The sequence below is a fragment of the Scleropages formosus genome, chromosome 18 (genome assembly GCF_900964775.1).
Source record: "Scleropages formosus chromosome 18, fSclFor1.1, whole genome shotgun sequence".
Taxonomy (NCBI): domain Eukaryota; kingdom Metazoa; phylum Chordata; class Actinopteri; order Osteoglossiformes; family Osteoglossidae; genus Scleropages; species Scleropages formosus.
Genome location: NC_041823.1, coordinates 22,328,190 through 22,348,358, shown reverse-complemented (window position 1 = coordinate 22,348,358; position 20,169 = coordinate 22,328,190). Strand labels below are relative to the sequence as shown.

Genomic DNA, 20,169 nt, shown 5'->3' with positions numbered 1-20,169 from the left:
GCACTGCAGTCTTTGGCTTTGCCTCACAGCCCTGTGGCTAAGCAGAGCTGATGTCCCTGATGACAAGCAGTGCATCACTGTCGCCAAGGATGCGCCATGCACAGGGCAGGCACTCGTGTCTGGCCTTCTGCCTCCCCTCCTGGACTGGGTGGTACCCAGCTGACCAGAAATTAATTCCAATTTATCTTGGGTGTTTATATAGCAAGGGTTTGATTTGACACTAATGTTGTGCAGATTACACACCCGCGAGCTTATGTTGAAACCAAGTCCATGTCCGTCTGAACCTCAGTAACCTTGACCGAATGTCCATGTGAGCATTGCAGGGAGACTTTTTCCATGAAGTTTTCCTTCTGTGCAAACTGTACATGGATTGTGGTGGGGGGGGGGGGTTCGTCTGCTTAAATATTAGTGTCTGCAGCACTGCCCGTGTCTTTTTAATAATTCCTTCAGCTCAAAAGCATTTCTTAAATCTTCAGCAGCTCTCCAGGTTCTTTGGAGAAAAACAAACCCTAACACCCCGAACAAGCCGGGGCAGCCAGCTGTTCTTCATTAATTTTTCTCAAGTGCAGCTGCGTGTCTAAATAATCCATGATTTCTCCTGTTGATGGGTAGATGTGGGCATATTGTCTGTATCTGTTTGCTGGCTCCTGCTCCTCTCCGGGATGGTGGTATCAGTACGCGCGGCTCACCCTGGCATTTCCAATCATTTGCTGGATGTATACGAAACAAATGGGAACGTCATCCGCAAAGCATTTTCGGAATGATAGGGTCAGCCTGTGAGTCACCTCTCCTCCAGCACAGTGCTCAAGGTGCATTATCTAATGTTGGCAGAAAAACCATATTTTAGCTGAAGATGCATACCTACCCAATTTTCCATCTTTTTTCGTTTTCCCACAGACTCGGGCTGTTACATTACAGCCTGAGCAATGCAGTTTTATGGCTGGAACTGTCAAGCCCATCTGAGCCCCAAAAGGTACCGACAGCCCCCTTGCGAAAGAGGTTTGCGGGCAAGCCGACCGTAACCAAAACAAAACAGGAGCAAACAGGAAAGGAGAGGGAAGGCCCTAATAATGGTCACTTGATGGCTTGACATGGGATGGGAAGTGACAGCGGACAAGGCATCCATTATTCATGGGCGCATCGCTGAATCATTTCTTCTTCCTTAGTGTGAGTGAGAAGGGACTGTAGCATGGCACAGAAAGTCAAGCGAGGCAGAATCCTGTGAAAGTCGGCCAGGCTCTGGATGTACCCTCTGCCTCTCGTGCCTTCAGACATGGGCAGGCAGCCGCCGCGGCTCAGTCGGGGGGATGTTAGTATAAACACGTGTCCATGAACTCAACAATCAAGGAAGCAACCTCTGTTTCACTTTGACAGACATTCAAAAGCTATGGGAAGCTGTGTGACACACTTGTGTCCTGTGATGATCAAATGTTGGGTTTTTTTTGCTACAGGTGTGTAAAGGAAGTTGGCAGCCTTTTCTAGAGTCTTTGGTAAGGGGCTTCCATTGTGTTATAGTCAGATGTAGTACGGTTATGCACTTGGCCAAGCTGAAGGATGTGATATAGCAGGTCTAACCTAGATTCAGAAATGAAAAGGGTTCATTCCATCTTTCTCACATTTCTGTAATCCACACTCTGTCAAAAGCTTTTATTAAAGCCAAAACCTTAACTTAACCTTGACCTAGGAGGAGAGTGTCCCTCAAAGAGGTCCCTCAAGGCAATATTGTTAGCACAGGAGCGGTTTCACAGGAGGTGCACAATGCTTTCTGATATTCAGATGGAAGGAATATAATTGACAGATGTCCTCAAATAACAATAAATTTTTTTCAGGGTCCTTCTAGTGCAGGTAGACTGCCTTATTACACTTATCGATCCTCGGTAAAATACTTAAACCCTCCAGGGCCTTTGGGGAACGCAATATTTTGTGCATACTTTGAAGTTTTACACTGCAGCCAACCAAGACTTCTTACATGACAATGCACTGCATGGAGAGGTAGTGGACACCTGCCTGATAGAGGCAAGGTGTGGTGAGTTGTGATCCAGGAAAGGTGCTCAGTGTTGTGGGTGATGCTGGTCAACGTGACACTGAACCTCACAATTACAGAGAAAGCTGTCGGAATGTTTCCAGTATGGAAAATGCCTATGATCTCCACACCTTTGTCACGACACCTCTCCACGACAAATAATGGCCCCTCACTGTCACTGAAAGAAAGGTAAACCTTACAATGAATTCAGCTTTAGCCTCTCCAATGAAATAATGCTATTGAGTTGTGTGGTGCTTCTACTCAGTTCAGAATCATCAGATGTGTAAAATTAATATTTCAGATGAGCAGTTCAGAGCACAGAAAATGAAATGTCGTCTATTGTTTCACGGCCAAATTTCTATCTGTAATTTTGTGTCAAATTTTTAAAAAAGTAATGATAATCTTGATCCTTTAAGAAAAGTTTTGCAAACTTTCATCAGGACCCCAGTAAACTTCGAATAATTCAACATGAGATAGACAATACAAGTAGGCAGACAAATAAAGAATGTTTTTTTTTTTAAGAGAGAAATATACTGTTTGCTTACCTATAATTGTACACACTGAAGTCAGACAGTTTGTTTATGCATTCACTGGAATAAATTATGTCTGCATTTCTATTTAGCAGTGATGCATCAGCTGTTTAAAACCATACAAACGAAAAGCAAAATGCAATTTCAAACCCAGCTCTAGAATTCTTAGATATTGTCATTTTATTTTTAATTGACCCCAGGTCAAATGAGGACTGAGATAATATTTTTTGCATTATTCTTGTTTCCTCGGGAATAACATTTCCATAAAACTTGGCTTCATGCCTTATTTATAACCCGCCATACAATTACAATGCAAACAACGTCTTAACTGTTACCCTTTTCTACCACAAAATCATTTTGCATCTCACTGCAGAATATACATATATACATATGTGAGTGTGTGTGTGTGTGGATACACATACACACACACACATTCAAAGCATCCCCTGTTAGAGGCAGCACAACAACTTCAAAACATTACTAAATCTCTTCCATGTTTCACTATAGGGAACATAGAGATGGTATGCATAAGAAAGTCTGACTGCACCTGTCAAAACAAACCAGAGCATCCATTCAAAAAGAGAGCACCTTCTCTACAGTGAAGAAGAAGAGTGTGCCGAAGATTAAGAGAGGACCAAACTGCCAATGCAGAGGCATTGATGGCTATAGAAAGCATTGATTGCAGTTATTTTGACCAAAGGCAGCGCTACCAAATGTTGAGTCTGGGTTGTCAAATTGTTTTGTGAATGCCATTTCATTTTATTTTCTGATTTAAAAGGTTATATTAAATTCTGAATGAAAACAAGAGGTTATGTAATACACACACACACATTTTCAGAACCGCTTGTCCCAAACGGGGGTCACGGGGAACCGGAGCCTAACCCGGTAACACAGGGCGTAAGGCCGGAGGGGGAGGGGACACACCCAGGACGGGACGCCAGTCCGTCGCAAGGCACCCCAAGCGGGACTCGAACCCCAGACCCACCGGAGAGCAGGACTGTGGGGTTATGTAATATTAACAGTGAAATAAATTGTGGAGACCAAATACTTTGGGCAATTTCAATCTATTTTCGCAGAAAATTGTTTTTTTTTTTTTTTTTTTTTTTGCCAAAAGTGTGAATATTTCTGGACAAAACCGTATGAATGAGTGTACATGTATATATTTGCGGATGGAGGGGCTTCAGCATTTGGGAGACAACATATTTGTATGTTCTGTGTTTTAACGAGATGCGCTGAGACCATCAAGCTATCACGTTATGGCAAACATCACACAAAAGGTGTTGATGCTAACTGTGTTGCCACAGCTGGTGTGCATGCCCACCGCCCTCCCTCCCCACACACACCCTTTTGTGCGTGTGTTTACAATCTATGCCTCCTTTCTGAGACCCCCACTTGACAAACCGGCTGGTGCGGGGACAGTTTAATGGGCAGTGTTCCTGTGGAGCATTTAAGCAAGCTGTTTCTTGCATCAGAGTGGCACTGCAAGCACGCCTGCACTCTTCAGCCACAATAAACCCCACCAGGAGTGATAAATGATAGACTCAAACACAAGTAGTGTTCAAGTCTCTGCAGAGGCACTTCATATCTTTCCATTTGAGTATTTTAATTGGGCAATATGTTTTTCACCTGGGATTTGTGTGTGTACAAACAAAGTAGCTGTACTGAAACATATATGTATTGAAATAAAACTGACATGTACATCAAATTTTATCAGTCAGTGACTACACATCTAGCAGATTGTGGTCTCTGACATTTAAAAAAAGCTTGTAGACTGTATAATCATTGTTACCAATTTTCTCTGTTGCTGCATTATGAGGATGGTCCTATACAGCTTATTTAGATGGCAAAAGTGAGTTTAATGAATAAGTTATTTTATCAATTAGAAACAAGAAATTCACTGTTAAACACCCTAAGAGGTCAGCGCCGAGAGCTCTGTACTTTAGGCATTTCAGCATGGACCAAATTTAGTCATGCATTTGTGGTGAAACTGATGGAAATGGGAATTAAAAGGATTAGGAGAAACTTCATGTGGTGAAAATCTCAAATTACATGCATTTCATCTTCCAAATTAAGTTCTGAAAATGCTCTGTGTGTTCCCAGCAACTCAACAAAGTTCACTTATGCTGATGTATTAACCCCAGCTTATGTCAGTTGTGCAATTTTACTGCACATCTTTCGGTGGTATTATTTTGGCTTCATTTCTTACAGTATTGGCACGTATTTTTAGCACTTTCAATTAGACCGGGGGTTCCAGGGATGAAATACCACATTTTATGGTCCGATTTCAACTTTATTTTACTAACATTCATATTATTAAAGAGATTTATGACAGTAATATAGAAAATGTCAAAGACTCTTGTGTAAGATGGAAAAGAATGGTGAAATCTTATTGTCATATCCCCTATAAGGCAATTTTATTATATAGTTTAAACAGAGTGTTTCTACTTGTATTTAAATGACTACAGCTAAGAGTAAAAGAGTGAATTTATGGGGACACGTCTTTTCTCTTATCCAGCCTGTGTAAACATATGTTTCTTTCTTGTGTGATTAAAACAAACAATTTTTTTTCCAGCCTCAGATAACAAATGTACCAAAAGGGCATCGCAACGGCCCCCCGTAGACAGACTGGGGGGGGAGGGGGGGGCTTCACTAGAGAACTTAGGGTTTTCTTCGCCTGCAGCCTTCAGCTGTCCCTGAATGTCTCAAAAATGTCTTATTTTGACCAACGGACCTCCTTGGGGGGGATACCCACTGCTGACCCTAGTAATTTTTTTTTGTCAGGGGGTGGGCGGCGAGGGGTTGTAAATCTGAATCAGAACAGTTTCTAACAGTGTCCTCGCAGGGGAGCCACCACATGCCCTTTTACGTTTTACAAATCAAAATCCAAAGGATCCAGAGCAGATGATAGTCCATGCGGATTATCTGCGGAGAGAGGCAGAGAGACAGAAAGGGAGAGAGAGAGAGAGAGAGAGAGGCAGAGAGAGGGAGAGAGACAGAGAGATAGAGACGGAGAGAGAGACACACAGACACAGAGAGAGAGAAAGAAGCAGAGGGAGAGAGATAGAGAGAGAGAGAGAGAGAGAGAGAGAGAGAGAGAGAGAGAGAGAGAGAGAGAGACGCAACTTGATAGGTTTGGAGACTGAGCGCCGCGCGGCTCTGCGTGTCGCTGCAGGACAGTGCGCTGGACAGCGCTTCGCGGAATAAACACACCACCCTTTCCACCTGGACTGAGTGAAGGCACTTTCCTGGATGAAGGAAAAGACCCGATTAACACATCCTTATTCAGACAAGAACTTATTTCACGTTTAGACACAAATGATAGCGGCTGAATAAGGAATACAAAGAAGCGCGAGAAGACAAACACACACACACACACAGTGGGAAAAGTTCAGAAGTAGGAGAAGAGAGTGAAAACTAACTGACCTGCATTCGTGCGCGACGATCTTTTTCGCGTTGCCGGCTTCGGCACAGTTACTTATCTAAGTGCCTTGTGCGCGCGCGCTTGTGCGCGCGTGTGTGTGTGTGTGTGTGTGTGTGTGCGCGCGCAGCGCTGGGGTGTGCGACACCCGGCGAGCGCGCACTTTCTCGCCACGCGGAGCCCGGAGACTCGAGACAAGACGGACCGGGGAGAAGACGATGTTCACGGCTTATGTGGCCCTTTGTCTTATGGCGGCAGGTAAGCGAAGTGGCTTTACTGTGCGCACAGTTTACGCTGGTGAGCGCGCGGGGTTTTTCGGGTGCGCCGCCACACACACGCTGCGTCAAACCAAAATTTTGTGGCGTGTTGGTGGAAAATGCAGCGTTAAGGGAACAATCACCGGCCTCAGACGAAAGCAACCGCCCTAGCATCTTCCCGAGCTCCTGGGAGTAAAAAGGATTTCAAAAGTTATGGCTCATCAGAGTCCAAGTTGAGTGGCACTGCGTCAAAACTGTAAGGCAAACGTGTAAGAAGTATGAGTCTAGATGGTTAGTGACAGTGCTGTCGAAATGTTACCACCTCGTGGCTCTTCTCTGAATGTTGCTGAGAGCCTTGCCGCGTGCTGTTTGCCCACCACTGCACTGTCACTGTGTCCAGTTTACTGTGTGTGTGTACATGCTGTTGTTCGCAGCGCTGTGTGATGCGCTGCTGTCTGCGCGCACCGGCTCCTACAGGTTTAAGGTGTAAAGACGTGCTGCTGCGCGGGGCAGGTGGGCGACACTGCAGATTCTCATGTCGCACAGCGTGGACCAGAATGACATACAGGTGTGTCTTTCAGAGAGACAAAAGGGCTGAGCGGAGGGAGGAGCGCAGCTTTTAAACACACATGATGATGATGATCATGATGATGTGCATGAAAGGAGGGCGAAAGATCGCGCGGTTAACTGCATATTGGGTTTGTGTGCGTTGATGGGAACAGCCTGTGGATGAATGAATTGTCCAGATGTGTCATGACTCGCGCTGTAATTGTTAAAGAAGTAGAGCACAAGAGGCTTTTTTTTGTGCTGAATGCGTTAGCGCCGAGGGTTCGAGCGGTGCGTCAGAGCGCAACTCTCCGCTCTCGTTGCTCTCTGCTCTGGTCATGAGCCCTCTGTTCGTTTATTTCCTACACATATGTTTTGTTTAGGCGATGAGGAAGAAGCCGAACTGTCCATCATTCAGCGGAATACTAAGCAAAGTTTGTCTTGTTCCAGTTTTATTGTGTTGTTTTAGGGTTTTGTCCACCCACTCGCACTACTGAATGAATGAAACTCAATGAATCAGAGCAAATCTTACTAGATTAATTAAAAAAAGACATGGGAATCGTTTTCACACCCATGTGCAAAACGGGAAAATGTACATAATTGAAGAACTAATAAGCGATAAATGTGTACTACGTTCAGTTACTCCCGTACCCACCCCCACCCCCACCCAGTCTGTTCCCCATTCGCTGCCATGTTCTTGCTTCTGATGGGAATTCAGCATTGGTGACAGGTAAGTAAGGTGAGGTCGGGGCACCTCACATGAAAAGACTGACAGTTAAAACGATTGTGAGGTTGCACAAGTCAAGTGCTGATGTACTCAGGCTTTTTTACTGGTGTGACTACTGTACTGAGTCATTGATCACGAACCAGCGCGCGGTCCGCCTGTGTGTGTGTGTGTGTGTGTGTACAAATATTTGCCCGCGATGTCTGAAGAACCTGCTGCTTATGTCCGAGCCGTCCATGTCTTTATTCCTACATCATGCACACTTGATCACTTTCCTAATAGGCACGAAGCTGCCCAGGTGCTGGTAGCGCCGACCTGCTGTTTTTGAGCAGTACGGGCACGCCGAGTGTCCGCGATCACACTGCGACACCACTCCTTCAGTCTTCTAGTCTTTTCGCTGGGGCTTCTCTGGGGGAGCTCCGAACGCGGCAGGCGCCGCACGGCAAGGGTGTCCCGAGTGTTTTCCACGAGACATTCGGAAGCGCGAGCTGTTGCTCGCGCGTGGCCGACGACAGGCTTCTGAGCGCGCGCGGGCGATGCTGTGTTGATACTTCAAAAAAAGTGCGCTCGTCCTGTGTGTGTGCTGCTTACCTGCAGCGGCGCGCACTCTCTCCTCGTGCCCGACGCCGGTATGAATAAGCGGACGAGTATTCGGCGTGTAGTGTTTTTGGCTGAGTTTTTACACCGTCCCCGAGCCGTATAATAATAATAATAATTAAAAAAAAACAGACGCGCGCGCTCTACTCCGCGCGCTGCCGCGGGTTCCAGTTGTCTCTTTGTGTGTCTGGTGAGCAGCGTGTTTTTCTCAACCGTTTTTAATAGAAAGCCTTTTCCACGCGCTATTTTTAACGCGGTCTGATTCGGCTCGAGATTTTTTTGGCTCGAGATGTTTGAATCCCCAAATACTTGGGACTGCAAAGTGTTTATTTCCTCCACTTAACGTTCAGCAAGCAGGAGGAGAGGAGCAAACTAATCGAAGCGCTTTCGGTCAGCGCCCCAGTAAGAAATAAACACAAATGTTTATTGGCTGTTAAACTGTTTTCCCCCCTCTTTTGATGAACGAGAGCAGGGTATTGACACGTCGGGAAGCAGTAATTAAATTTAAATGCTAAATCAGAATACGCACCGGTGACACAGCGACACCTTCGCTCCGCGGAGAAGAGAAAGGAGAGGAAATGTTAATGGAATGCGTGCGGGACCCAAACTGGAAATGCACTTTTACTGAGTGTAAGGGAGGGGAAAAACAACAATGCGAGAGCTTTATGAAAAAGCGACACTTTTTCTTCCGTTTGGGCTGTTTCCCAGTGCTGTATCGATGTATAAACTTCAGCCTCTTTGTACAAATTCACTCAGAAGTTGTGCATCGTGACGATGATCGTCCCAGAAAGCGCTCTTCTTACTTTACTGAAAATTGGGAGTCCTTATTTAGTTGACACCTTTTTCCCATTTCGCAAACAGTGTACGGTCTGCGCAAGAAGCTGCTTATTTGCCATTTACAATAGGGTATTATAGTACTATATTATATTATATCAGTTTGGGGTGAGCGCCTTTATCAGCGATGCTATAGCAGGGCACTGGAACCAGGAACCTTCAGATTGCAGGCAATAAACCTTTACAGGACATTAACTGCCCCAGGTATAGTAACTGAGTTAATCCAAACCAGATTGATTCTTTTTAACAAAGACATACAGTACTACGCAGAAGTCATAGGCATTTAGATGTTTCACAGAAATATTTGTTTTAGATGGTTATTTAATGTCTTCTGCATGTCAATGGGAAAGGGCATATTTTAGATTTCTAAGCATTCCTTTTGCAAAAAGTTACAGTATTACAGTGAATAAGGGTTTTGTATGTCGTTAAAGAAAGAAAGCACACACACACACACACACACACACACACACACACACACACACACACACACACACACACACACACACACACTGTCTGAAACCACTTATCCCAAACGGGATCGCGGCAGACTGGATCCTAACCCAGCAACACAGGACGTAAGGCTGGAGGGGGAGGGGACACACCCAGGATGGGATGCCAGTCCGTCGCAAGGCACCACAAAGAGGACTCAAACCTCAGACCAACCAGAGAGCGGTACTCGGCGAAGCCTGCCACGTCAAGTGGTTGTTGACAGTGGATGGTTACTAAGCTTTGTAGGAAGTTTATTAATTAAGAGCATTTTTTTCAGGAATTCTCACTTTACAGCTTTTTTCCCCAAGTGTCTAAAACTTTTGCACAGTACTGTATGTGCTTAGTTCTCCTAAAAAATTAGAACCTGATGCTTCCAGGACCAGTAACCAACATGCAGTGCGATACCCCAGTCTGATAGTGGCAGTATTTCAGCAGCCAGGGGGTAGGAGGTGTGGAGAAGTGTGTATGTTTGTGCTTGGAGAGGGTATTTTGTAGCTCTGGAAGGCCAGTAGCCGCTGGCGTGAGGAGCTGCAGCAGTGAGCCATTTGTACCAGACTCTTCCAGATGGCAGTGCTGTACTCGTTTACCTGGTGTCCCCAGTGCTCTTCACCGTGACTGATTTAAGTTGATAGCCAAGTCAAAATTTGATCTGTGGGTTGACAGCCAGAGACGGAGGCAGGTGAGAGCTGACTGACACGTGAGCATAAACACAGGAGTGAAAATTCGAATGGCAGGTCCTCACTCGGAGACAACTGCCCCGACAGACAGGCACAGGGGGTGGCTTCACAGTTTCCCCATCTGCATTTCTGCTTCTGCACAGTTTTCTCGTCCATAATTTGCTTTCTCCAAATGTCCCAAGGTTCCCAGCAGAATTTGACTGCACCCACATCAAAATTCTGAGTAATCTTCAATGAGCTCTTTTTGGAACCTTTAGCTTTGGGTAGCTCAGTCTCATAGGACCAAGTTCAAAGGGAGTGTGGGGAGATCAGTTTTTTTTTTTTTTTTTTTTAATTCTGAAGTCCTATTGCCACTGGAGTCTGTGCCACTGCAAAACCAAGAAGCCTGGAAACATCGTCATCCTCCTAGTTGCTTCTTCACTTCCTCAGCTGCAAATTTGGGGCATCTTGTCATCCGGGAGTTGAGGGATCCAGCTAAGGGGTGACAAAGATGACAAGGATCTCAGTCCTCCTTCCTCCTTCACTTTTACATTTTGTACACAGTTCCTCCATTATGGAAGAGTTAGCTTGACCAGCCTCCCCCATTAGCGGAGATTTGTCCTGGGCTCAAGTTGAGATAAGCGTTGGAAATATTTTATGATGCTGCGGCTAAGCGCTGGTGAGGCAGGTTCAGCTCCGGAGGTTTGTTGTGGGAGCTGTGCATATTTTATGAGCCAGCGTCTTTGAATTTGCTGAGGAGTCACATTGCGGCTGGGGACAGCAGAGTCTTAATATGTAGCTATCTGCATGATGATCAACTTGACATGTGGCTGGGTAGGCTTGGTGGGGTAGGGGTTAGTAGGTGGTACACTTGGGGAAGAGTGAAGACAACGTGGCTACTCGCTTAACTGCCCTAAGGACGACCCGGGGTCTCTGTAGTAAATTCAGAGATGATGGTGACACAACTGAGCTGAGACTGCAGAACTTGGCCAAGTCCTGTGCATTATTTATTGGATTGATTCTCATGGCATAGATATGGAGAAATATTGGCCTACTTTGATTTCCACGGTGCACATTTCCATAACACGGAAAGTAATTGATGTAAGTACTGTTGTCAGTGGATTTCCACTTGATAGAGAAAAGCTTAAAAAGGACCAGAATTAAACAAAAAGGTCACATATATGTATAGCGTGAACTAGAAAACAGTTTTTCACCATTGCTTGAGGCGTTCTAGAAAAAAATATTGGAAGTACAAGACATAATATATTTGTTCCACCTTTTTTTGTTGAGTAAAATGCTTTCAGACGTTGTGGCAGTACTAAAAGCATTAACTTGTAGATCTCGTGGTTCTAATATATGACATATATCCCGGTCAGTAATTTAATTTTTTTTATTTTGAGACCCGTGCTTGCCTGGAAAGTTATCCTCTTTTAACAGAATTGCTTTCCCCCTCACTCTTTTTTCCGGTCCTGGTTCCGCCCCAGAATTAAAAAAAAAATAACTAGAGAGAGAAGGGTTCCTCTAACAATGGAGTCCTCTGTGCTGGTGCAAGACATGCCAAGCCGATGGCTAATGTCTTACTTCCTTAAAAAATGAAAAAATGACCCCCGGGTGCTTCATCTCAACTGCTGTCCTCCCTCCCCACAAACCCTTCCTTAGTGTTGCTCATCTGCTGTGCTTCAGAGGAGGAGGGAAAAGAGACAATGGGGTTCAATTTCCCTCTAATCAGCTTTGCCATTCGGGTAAACAGAGATAAAGAACTTGGCACTGTGTTTTGCACCCTGTTATCTCTTGCTAGCAACCAGGGTGCAAGTGGTTTACAGTATGGGTAAATACAAGGAGCCACCGCTGTGGCCTTTTCCACTTTCTAAACCCCCTCGCATCTTGCTGCCGGCTTAATGCTAGTCCACCTCATTTTCCTGGGGAGATGAGATTCGGGTGGGAGGGTTTGGAAAAAACAATTGCAGATGTAGACAATACAGCATCCTTATGGCCCCTGCTATCCCAAATCTTTTCTTCCTCCATGAGGCCTCTTCTGACCAATGATGGACATTTATTATTTGTGCAGATTTCTATACAGTGTCCTTTGAGCAGCTGGTTACACTATGTATGCCTGGTCCTCAACAGAGGCATAGGTGTGTTTCCTCCAAGGGGTTATTAGAATAGGGGGGCACGGTGGCACAGCGGCTCGGCAGCTTTAGCTCGGGCCCACTGTGTAGCGGCTCTGGGATTCGAGCCTTGTTTGGGGTGCCTTGTGACAGACTGGTGACCTGTCCAGGGTGTCCGTCCCTCCCCCCCTTGGCCCTGCGCCCTGTGTTGCTGGGTAGGCTCCGGCTCACCGCAACCCCACTCGGGACAAGCGGTTGTCGACATTGGTTATCAGAACAGACCCTTGATAAACGTTCTTGTATATAATCAGCTGCAACAATCATATCTGAAACAATCTGTTCAAATTGTTGATTGCTTCTGTTCTAAATGCAAAATGTCACCTCCAGTGAGAGATGTATCATAACCGAACTCAAAAAACTACATGTAATGAAAAGCACCAATGTAGTAAACTATACTTTCGTTTCTATTTTCCAATCAATCCCTGTCCTCCAAGACAAGAATTTCATATCTACAGCCAAGGCAGCGAAACCAACAGCAAATTGAAATTTATCTTCTGTGGTAGTGCAATATCTTTGTGCTTGTTATCTTCACTACTCCAGGTTCCTTAACCTTGTTTTAAAGACACACCTGCTATAGAAGGAGGCTGTTGACAGGAGAGAGCAGAGGCCTGAAAACCCAGCCAGTTATGAAACACACACAAGGAATTGTAACTATTGTTATTTTATCTTTTTCTATGACGGCCGTACAGAAACTTTCGCTGGGACACCGATATCGCACACAAGCTTTGCTGAGCTCTAAGTGGCTGGTTATGTCTATGAAGGTCCCGCTAATGCCATCTGTGTCAATTATACATGCACCATATGCCGCACACACTACTCCGCGTCCTGCATGCCATCAACTTTGTCTTTTCCCATGCGCACTGGCCTCAGTGAGTCACCAAAGGGAAATTTAACCGGGCAACACAGTCATCTGAAGCTGCCGGCATTGATGGGGGTCAAGGGCGCACAGTAGGGCGACTGGAGCTGGCAAACGGGGGCGAGTGTACCCCGTCTGCCAGGCAACGTGCCCTTTACTGAGTGATTAGTCAAAGCAGAACTGTCTAATTAATGATGCTCCATCTCACAGGACGCGCTGCGGACTTATTCAACGGGACGGGAGTGTGCTCAAGGAAATCGGGCGGCTCACTTAAAGGCGCAGCTCTGTGCTCTCCTGAGCCCAAGGGACCTAGTCTATTTTAAACAGGGACCACCTTCTGGCAGTTAAGTCTGGCTGGAGGGCAAGTGCAAATATTGTGATTATGACTCAACCCTTAACCATAATATGCAGCTACGCTGCAGGCTACGTGATACTCAGACCCGGGCTCAGAAGCTCTGGTGATTGGCAGTTTTGTTTTGTTTTTGAAGGCGGGCGAAGGGTTAGGAGTAGAGAAGTGTATGGCATGGCTTCTTATTATTTCTGTGGTAGTTTAACAGGAAGCTTTGAAATTCATCCTGGGAGACTTTGCAGGAGAAGCGCTGACCGATTTGCTATCAACAGAGCAATGTCAGTCAGCAAGTATTGATCCAGCTTTTAACCACAGTTCCCTCAATGTGAAAACATGGTCATTTTATTGAACCATTTTGAGATGTAGGGGGAAAAGTGTGCTTGTGTGCATGGGGGGTGGAAGGGAGTTGAAGCAGATCTTCAAAATCCACCAGTAATAAAAAAAACAAGTGTAGGAAAGGTTTGAAAGTCCTTTTGACAAAGGCACAGCTACGCAGCATGACTGAGGTATATTACTTGGGGGGGTGGGGTGTAACTTCAAGGATATTAACTTTCTGGAGCTTAGCTCTAAAGGTAATGGATACCCCATACTAGCGTGGGAGAAACTCCCTTTTTATGAATTTACTACGTGTATAACAATAAATAGCTGAAAGTTTGCAGAAAGCCATCAGGAGTGATGTGGAAGAATGGAGGGTCAGATTCCAGGCTCCAGGCGGTGGAAAAGGAATCCTTTGGGCTGACTGCGAAGGTGGGAGAGTGAAAAGGTGCAAGTGAGTATGGGTGTAGAGTCAAGAGGAGGTTGTGTTTCTCAGTTTTACTAAGGACCCGACGTTATGAAAATATACTGTCAAACCGTTCTTTGGTCTTTCCAACACAGACCAGCAGAAGAGTGTCGTGACGCATCAGCTCTTCCGCAAGTTCACCCTTGAGAGCTGTTTATAGAAAATCCTGCGCACCACTCTCTGGCCACTTTCTGTTTTTCTTAGTGAAGAGCTGCCAATGTGAAAGCCATTGTTTCACAGAGTCCCCGGTACGTGTGTTTGTGTGTGCTTGGCAGGGAGATGCGGTGATGTATCTCCACAGGATGTCGCCTGTTTGTTTTTGAATCTCAGACGTTTGTCTCACTACTGCACTGCACAAGCTGACTGTGGTGATTGGAGGGGTTAAAAGGTGGAGACACTTGGGGGGGATTTGACCTCATAGACAGCAGGACGGATACCGAGCTGAAGAAGACGACAAGGCTAAAGGGCAGAGGCGTGGGACTGCAGAGAGGGGTCGTGCTGGAGATTCCTGCCACAGAGAGAGATAACAGGACATAATGGTGGAAAGCAGCTTGAAGCACCAACTCACATCCATCACAGGGTGTGTGGAGGAAACCAATTTGTAGCCATTGTTCTCCGTTATCTGTTTTTCTTTTTTGTGACTTTTTACATTGAACCATTTACTTGTGAGCTAATTGTACAGAAGCAGAATAATTAGACACATAGATAAACAGACAGAGGTGGAGGTGTATAGAGTGGTAGATAAAGGTGTGTATGTAGGTCAAGACGGTGCAGACCCTGCCTGTTATACACCTTGGTGTGCCAGGAAGGAAGAGTGGCAGAAATTGAAGGGACACATACAGTAGAAAGCTCCACAAAAACATGTTTGCGTAAAACATGCTCTTTGGGTGGTAAGGGGCCTGCATTCATTTTGGGAGCTGGTCTACCTCATGGACCCTGTTCTCAGATTTGTTGCCTCTCTTGATGGCTTTCCCATCTGTCTGAACACTCACAGATGCGTGCTTTTGTCTGAAAGGCAGGCAGATCAGGTTTTTAAAGAGTGGCCTCTGTAAATTGTTCCGGACAGGCTTCCAACGCATTCCCAATGCCATCGAGTCTAAGGTCCAGCGGCCACCGCGCTCGGGCCTCTGAGAGCCTCCTCTTGGTCCCAGCCTTGCATTCATGAACACGCTGTTGTGTCTGTGAGTGTCTTTCTCTGTTCTGGGTCAGAGGGAAGATAAATGGGATCTTAATGGAGCCACTCAATCACTGGCCACTTGTGAAGCTGACCGAAGCCTTAGAGCGATCAAGCGGGCTCAAGGGCCCATTGATGGAGCCGGAAGAGGCAGAAGGAACTCTTTCACAGCTGAGGATTTGTCATTCAGCCACTGCCGACCACTAGCTAACTAGCATTGACCGGCTGTTCCGAAAGAGTTGTCTGAAAGGCTGAAAGCCAGAACGGTCTGCATGTTTGCCCAACAAAGTCAGCTTTCTGTTTCTCCCCCCTAAAATTGTAAAGGCTGAAGCTGTCAAAACTTTCTTATGTAATGAGTCTGGCGAGTAGACAGACGTTTTTTAACAGAAAGGTGCACAGAGTTCTGAAGGCATTTCATATTCTTTTCTCTTATGGCATGAACAGATGTCTTCCGGTCACCCACTGTGAGATCTGAATGGAAACACCACGATCGGGGTACCTTTCGTGTCTTTAATCAAGGGCATCATCCTTCACCCTTCTTAATCTTGATTAAGGCTGCAGCATAGTACCTTTTTAATGGTGTAGTGGGGCTGTGGTTGTGCTGGTACTAGGGCAAGGATAGTGGCACAGAAGAAGCACGGGGCCAAAGTACAAAAGTGTATGTAGCTTTGCCATTTTTCTCACCCAACAGGCACTTTCTGATCCCAGGATGGTACATTAACAGGCGACAGTAACACCCAGAACTCGATGAGTGCAGGTTTTGCGTGTATGGCTTTTTGCTCACCAATTAACGAACCGCTCTTTGAGCCCAGTGAGGTGATGATGGACCCGTCTAGCCGGGCCATTGTGTTAGCCTGTTCCACTCTGACGGCCAGGGTCCTCTGTCACACTTTACATTAATTACCTCACACCATAATTAGTACCGAGTGCCAAGCATGGGGTTGCGGGTAGAGGTTTGCAGCACAGCCGGATTTAATCACATGGCTGCTCAGGAGGTATACGAACACGGGTGTGAAAGTTCACACCCTGCCCCAGAGCCTCTGCCTATAAATTAGCAACTTGTTGATTCATGTTCAGCTCCTTTCCTTTATATCAGACGTTCAGTCTTCATATCCCGCTTCCTTAAAGGATGCCAGAGTCCTTCACTCCAGCACCAGCAAGAAAGGGTTTCCATTGGAGGCATGGCTGAGAGGAGATTCTGTGTCTTGTTCACATAATTCAATCTGTCCAGTATCAAACATCGCTGCCCCCCACTCTTTGCAGGCTGTTGTTAACCTTATCGCTGAAAGCTCGGCCTCAGAGGAATGGGTCTGACTACACCTTGTTAAAAGAGAAGGGAAAACAGAGATAACCAGGGAATGGGGGAAGACAAATAGCTCTCAGAGGAGTCCTCTGGGAGGAATTGTTTGCTGTTCTCACAGGCCATATGTGAAAGCTTGGCAAACAGGCTGAGAGACAGTGAGTGGTGGCGATGCGAGCTTGGGGGGACAAGGAGTGGGTGCCTGGGCTACAAAAAGTGTTAGCCACTCTACGCCTGTCCCAACAGTATTTTTTTTTTTAATTTTTTCCCCAACAAGTTTCCTCTCCACTTAATTAAAACCTTTGGGTTTGTGACTGTTGTCTATTGTCTCTGGTGCCTTCCCAACCTAGAATTTCCCATTTTCCACCTTGTGCGAGGCTTTAATGTCAGTAGGTCAAGGAAGGGTTTTGGACGAAACTGAGCGGGGAAGAAGGGGTGGGAGCAGCATTTCGCTTGCAATATTTTCCCCTCCACTTGATTCTTTCTATTTTTCCTCTTCTTCTTTTCTTCTCTTGCGTCTAATCCGCACGGCTGATTGTTCTAAGCTGCTTTCGGTCGGCCCATGGGAGACGGGGGCTGGGAGTCCGTTTTAATTAAGATTTAAAAGAGACGTCCCTCATGAAGGGAGATTGAACAGTTTAAGATGAAGACTGTCTGTGGGATACAGTCAAGGAAGACAAAATTAGCAGAGGTAGAATGGGACTGAGCATGAGCAGAAAACAAACAAAGTCAGTGGGGAAAAAAGCAATAAAACGGACACAATCGACACACACAGCAGGTGGTGGCGGATATGGGGAGGGGTTTGAGGTAAATGGGATTTTTCTGTAATCAGCACACAATCTATACAGATTGATCTCACTTCCTGTGATTCATACCATATCCTGTGAAGACGCTATTGGAACAGCAGCCGCCGGCAGGCAAACCAAGGGGTTATCGCCGCGTTCTGTCTAATGATCGATAATCTCACCGAATGGGTTTAAGAGGCCATAATGCTTTGGTTGCTTATCTGGTTCAAACCACAGTCTTAGAGGAAGTGTGCCCAGAATAAATAAATTAATTAATAAATAAATAAGAACTTTATTTTCCTTTATGTTGCTGCCAGCGTGACGCTTTTAAGTTTGGAATTGGGTGCACAGATACCTAAGAACAGGCGAGATACACTGATGGGTTGAGAAACGTAAAGTCAGCCTTGTCATTCTTGTTACACACTCCACTGAAGGACTTATGCTGCTTTCTCCCCAACACGTACACACAGATAGCATAGCAAGTCAGGTCTGGCCCCTTTGCACGTCAGCCTGTTTTACCGAAGTGTTTAAGTTCAACCAGCCATAAGCCCAGTTCAAGAATAGTGAAGTTGTTCACAATGAGCCTGGGTCGCAGGACCAGCCCACGGCTGCCTTTCAGATGTATGGACCGCCTTACGGGCACCATATGTCTGTAGTCCCTGGTTCAATAGGCCATGGCACCAGCATCACAAAAGGCCTATTGAAGCCTGCTGAAATACGAGGAAATTGGTGATTCCACGCTAACCCCCGAGACAGAACGCAGCAACAGCCGGCACTGTTGAAGAGTGGGACCAGACCCCTGATACACAATGTGCAACACATTCCGGATGTAACAAGTTAGCTCTCAGTTGCCGCATTGACTGCTCTTCGGCTGCCAGCACTTCTCTGCCCTGGAGATTCCAACTCTCTGTTTCTATCTCTTAAAGCTCCATTGCCAGTGGCAGATATAAACCACCAAGAAATATGGAGGTGGCTGAGGATCCTGCATTCAAGATTCGGCTCTGCTCTTTACTGGGGATCCTATAGAGAAGTGCTGCATTTTAATAGACTCAATAAACCTCTCCAACCAGAAAATAATATTCCGTATGTTGTTGCCCTTCTGCGTAGCAAGGTAACATACCAGAGTAGAAAAGTAGAAACGGGTATGAAAACTCCCCCACAACTGAAACATGCCAATCATATATATATATATATATATATATATATATATATATATATATATATATATATATGTACTGCAGTGATTTAGTATTGGAAAAAAGGTCAAACCTGACTGGGAACATAATATTATATTGCTGTCACAGTCACAGACCACATTTCATACATCAGGTGCAATGTCTCATCAAACGCGGTCACGCCATATCAGTCTCGGTGCCACATCGTAAATGATTGATGGTCGGCCCAGTTAAGATGGCGGTGCTCAGGGAGTCACGATGCTACCTGTGTTCCAGTCGATGCAGATCACAGCCCATCGTGTGGCAGTTCGGGGGCCTTGGCCTGGGTGCGCTTCCTGCCTAACAGCATGCAATCCGTAGCTGCGTCGCGGCAAAAGGCAAAAACGAGATGGACTGCACTGAAGACAACATCAGGCTGACTCATGACATTCTCCGCTTTTAAAGCATGAGGACCAAACGAAACGGGCTTTTGGTACGGGTATTAGGGCAAGAGTTTATTTCCAAAACCACCTCCTCCCCTGTAAAGCCAAAATGGGGAGAGGGTTCAACAAACACCTTCATGGTTTCTTCAACATTCCTTTATTATTTCAAATTCAGACCATCCCTCTTCCCTTATCTCCCCCCACCCTACCGTATCCATCCCTTCCTATTCAGTGCTTGCTTAATAATTAATTGATTAATTAGTTTGCTCATTAATCATTTATTCATTAATCACAGCCTGATTTTTCTGGAGGAAGCGGTGCAATCCGAAGAAAAGCCCTGACTTAAAATTTCACTCTAATTATGTTCCTTTGCTAATCAACGGTAAAGGGATGGAGTTTCAGGAAATGACTTTCTTTTTCCCTTCTTTTCCTCAACACAAAGCAGGATGTATTGAGGTCGGCAGGTAAAGTTTTTTTTCCTCTTTTTTGTTCTGGAAGCACTTAGTCATCAGTAATTTTAAAGACCGTTTCGAGTCAGGGATAATCTGATGAACAGAATAAAGTTTTTCTGTTAATTAAAACTTTCCTTTTCTCAGTCTCCTAAAAAGGAATACAATTTCCGCTGCCGAAACCTCAGACATTGATTAATAAACGGCGGTTTGAAGGCCGCTGGTAGTAGCAGACAGGCCTCGATTGTCCAGGAGCCTGCCATTGTTTTCCCTTGATCCGTGCCTCTCGTGGGAGGTCAGGAGGCAATTTGTTTAATCGCTGGGAGTTCCGTGCGGTGGATATGAGTGTCACCGACACAGAGGTGAGTCGCTTGAGTCTTTAATGGGAAAGGATCATGTCAGAGAATGGTATTAGGCAGGTGAAAAGGTTTTTTTTTTAAAAAGGGAATTTCACTGATCAGTTAAGGGATCATATCAAAAAAAAAATCAAAACTACAATGATCAAATTAGAGGATTATGAAAGGACATAATGGCTATTCTGAATGAACCTCTAAGCTTTAAAAAGTACACACATTTAGCAGCGCTAATGAGACACTCACTGAACCAATCTTTCTTTATTTTCACCAAAAATAAGTA

At 45.5% G+C, this 20,169-nt stretch overlaps 1 protein-coding gene across 1 annotated transcript in view; it reads left to right on the top strand.

Annotated features, from left to right (window-relative positions):
• Positions 1 to 5,644: 5,644 nt before the first annotated feature.
• Positions 5,645 to 20,169, top strand: part of kirrel3l (kirre like nephrin family adhesion molecule 3, like) — a 31,395-nt gene continuing 16,870 nt past the window's right edge. The window contains exon 1 of the mRNA XM_018745553.2: positions 5,645 to 6,229. Coding sequence (XP_018601069.1) covers positions 6,190 to 6,229 — 40 coding nt within the window. The 5' untranslated portion in view covers positions 5,645 to 6,189. The remainder of the gene's footprint in view (positions 6,230 to 20,169) is intronic.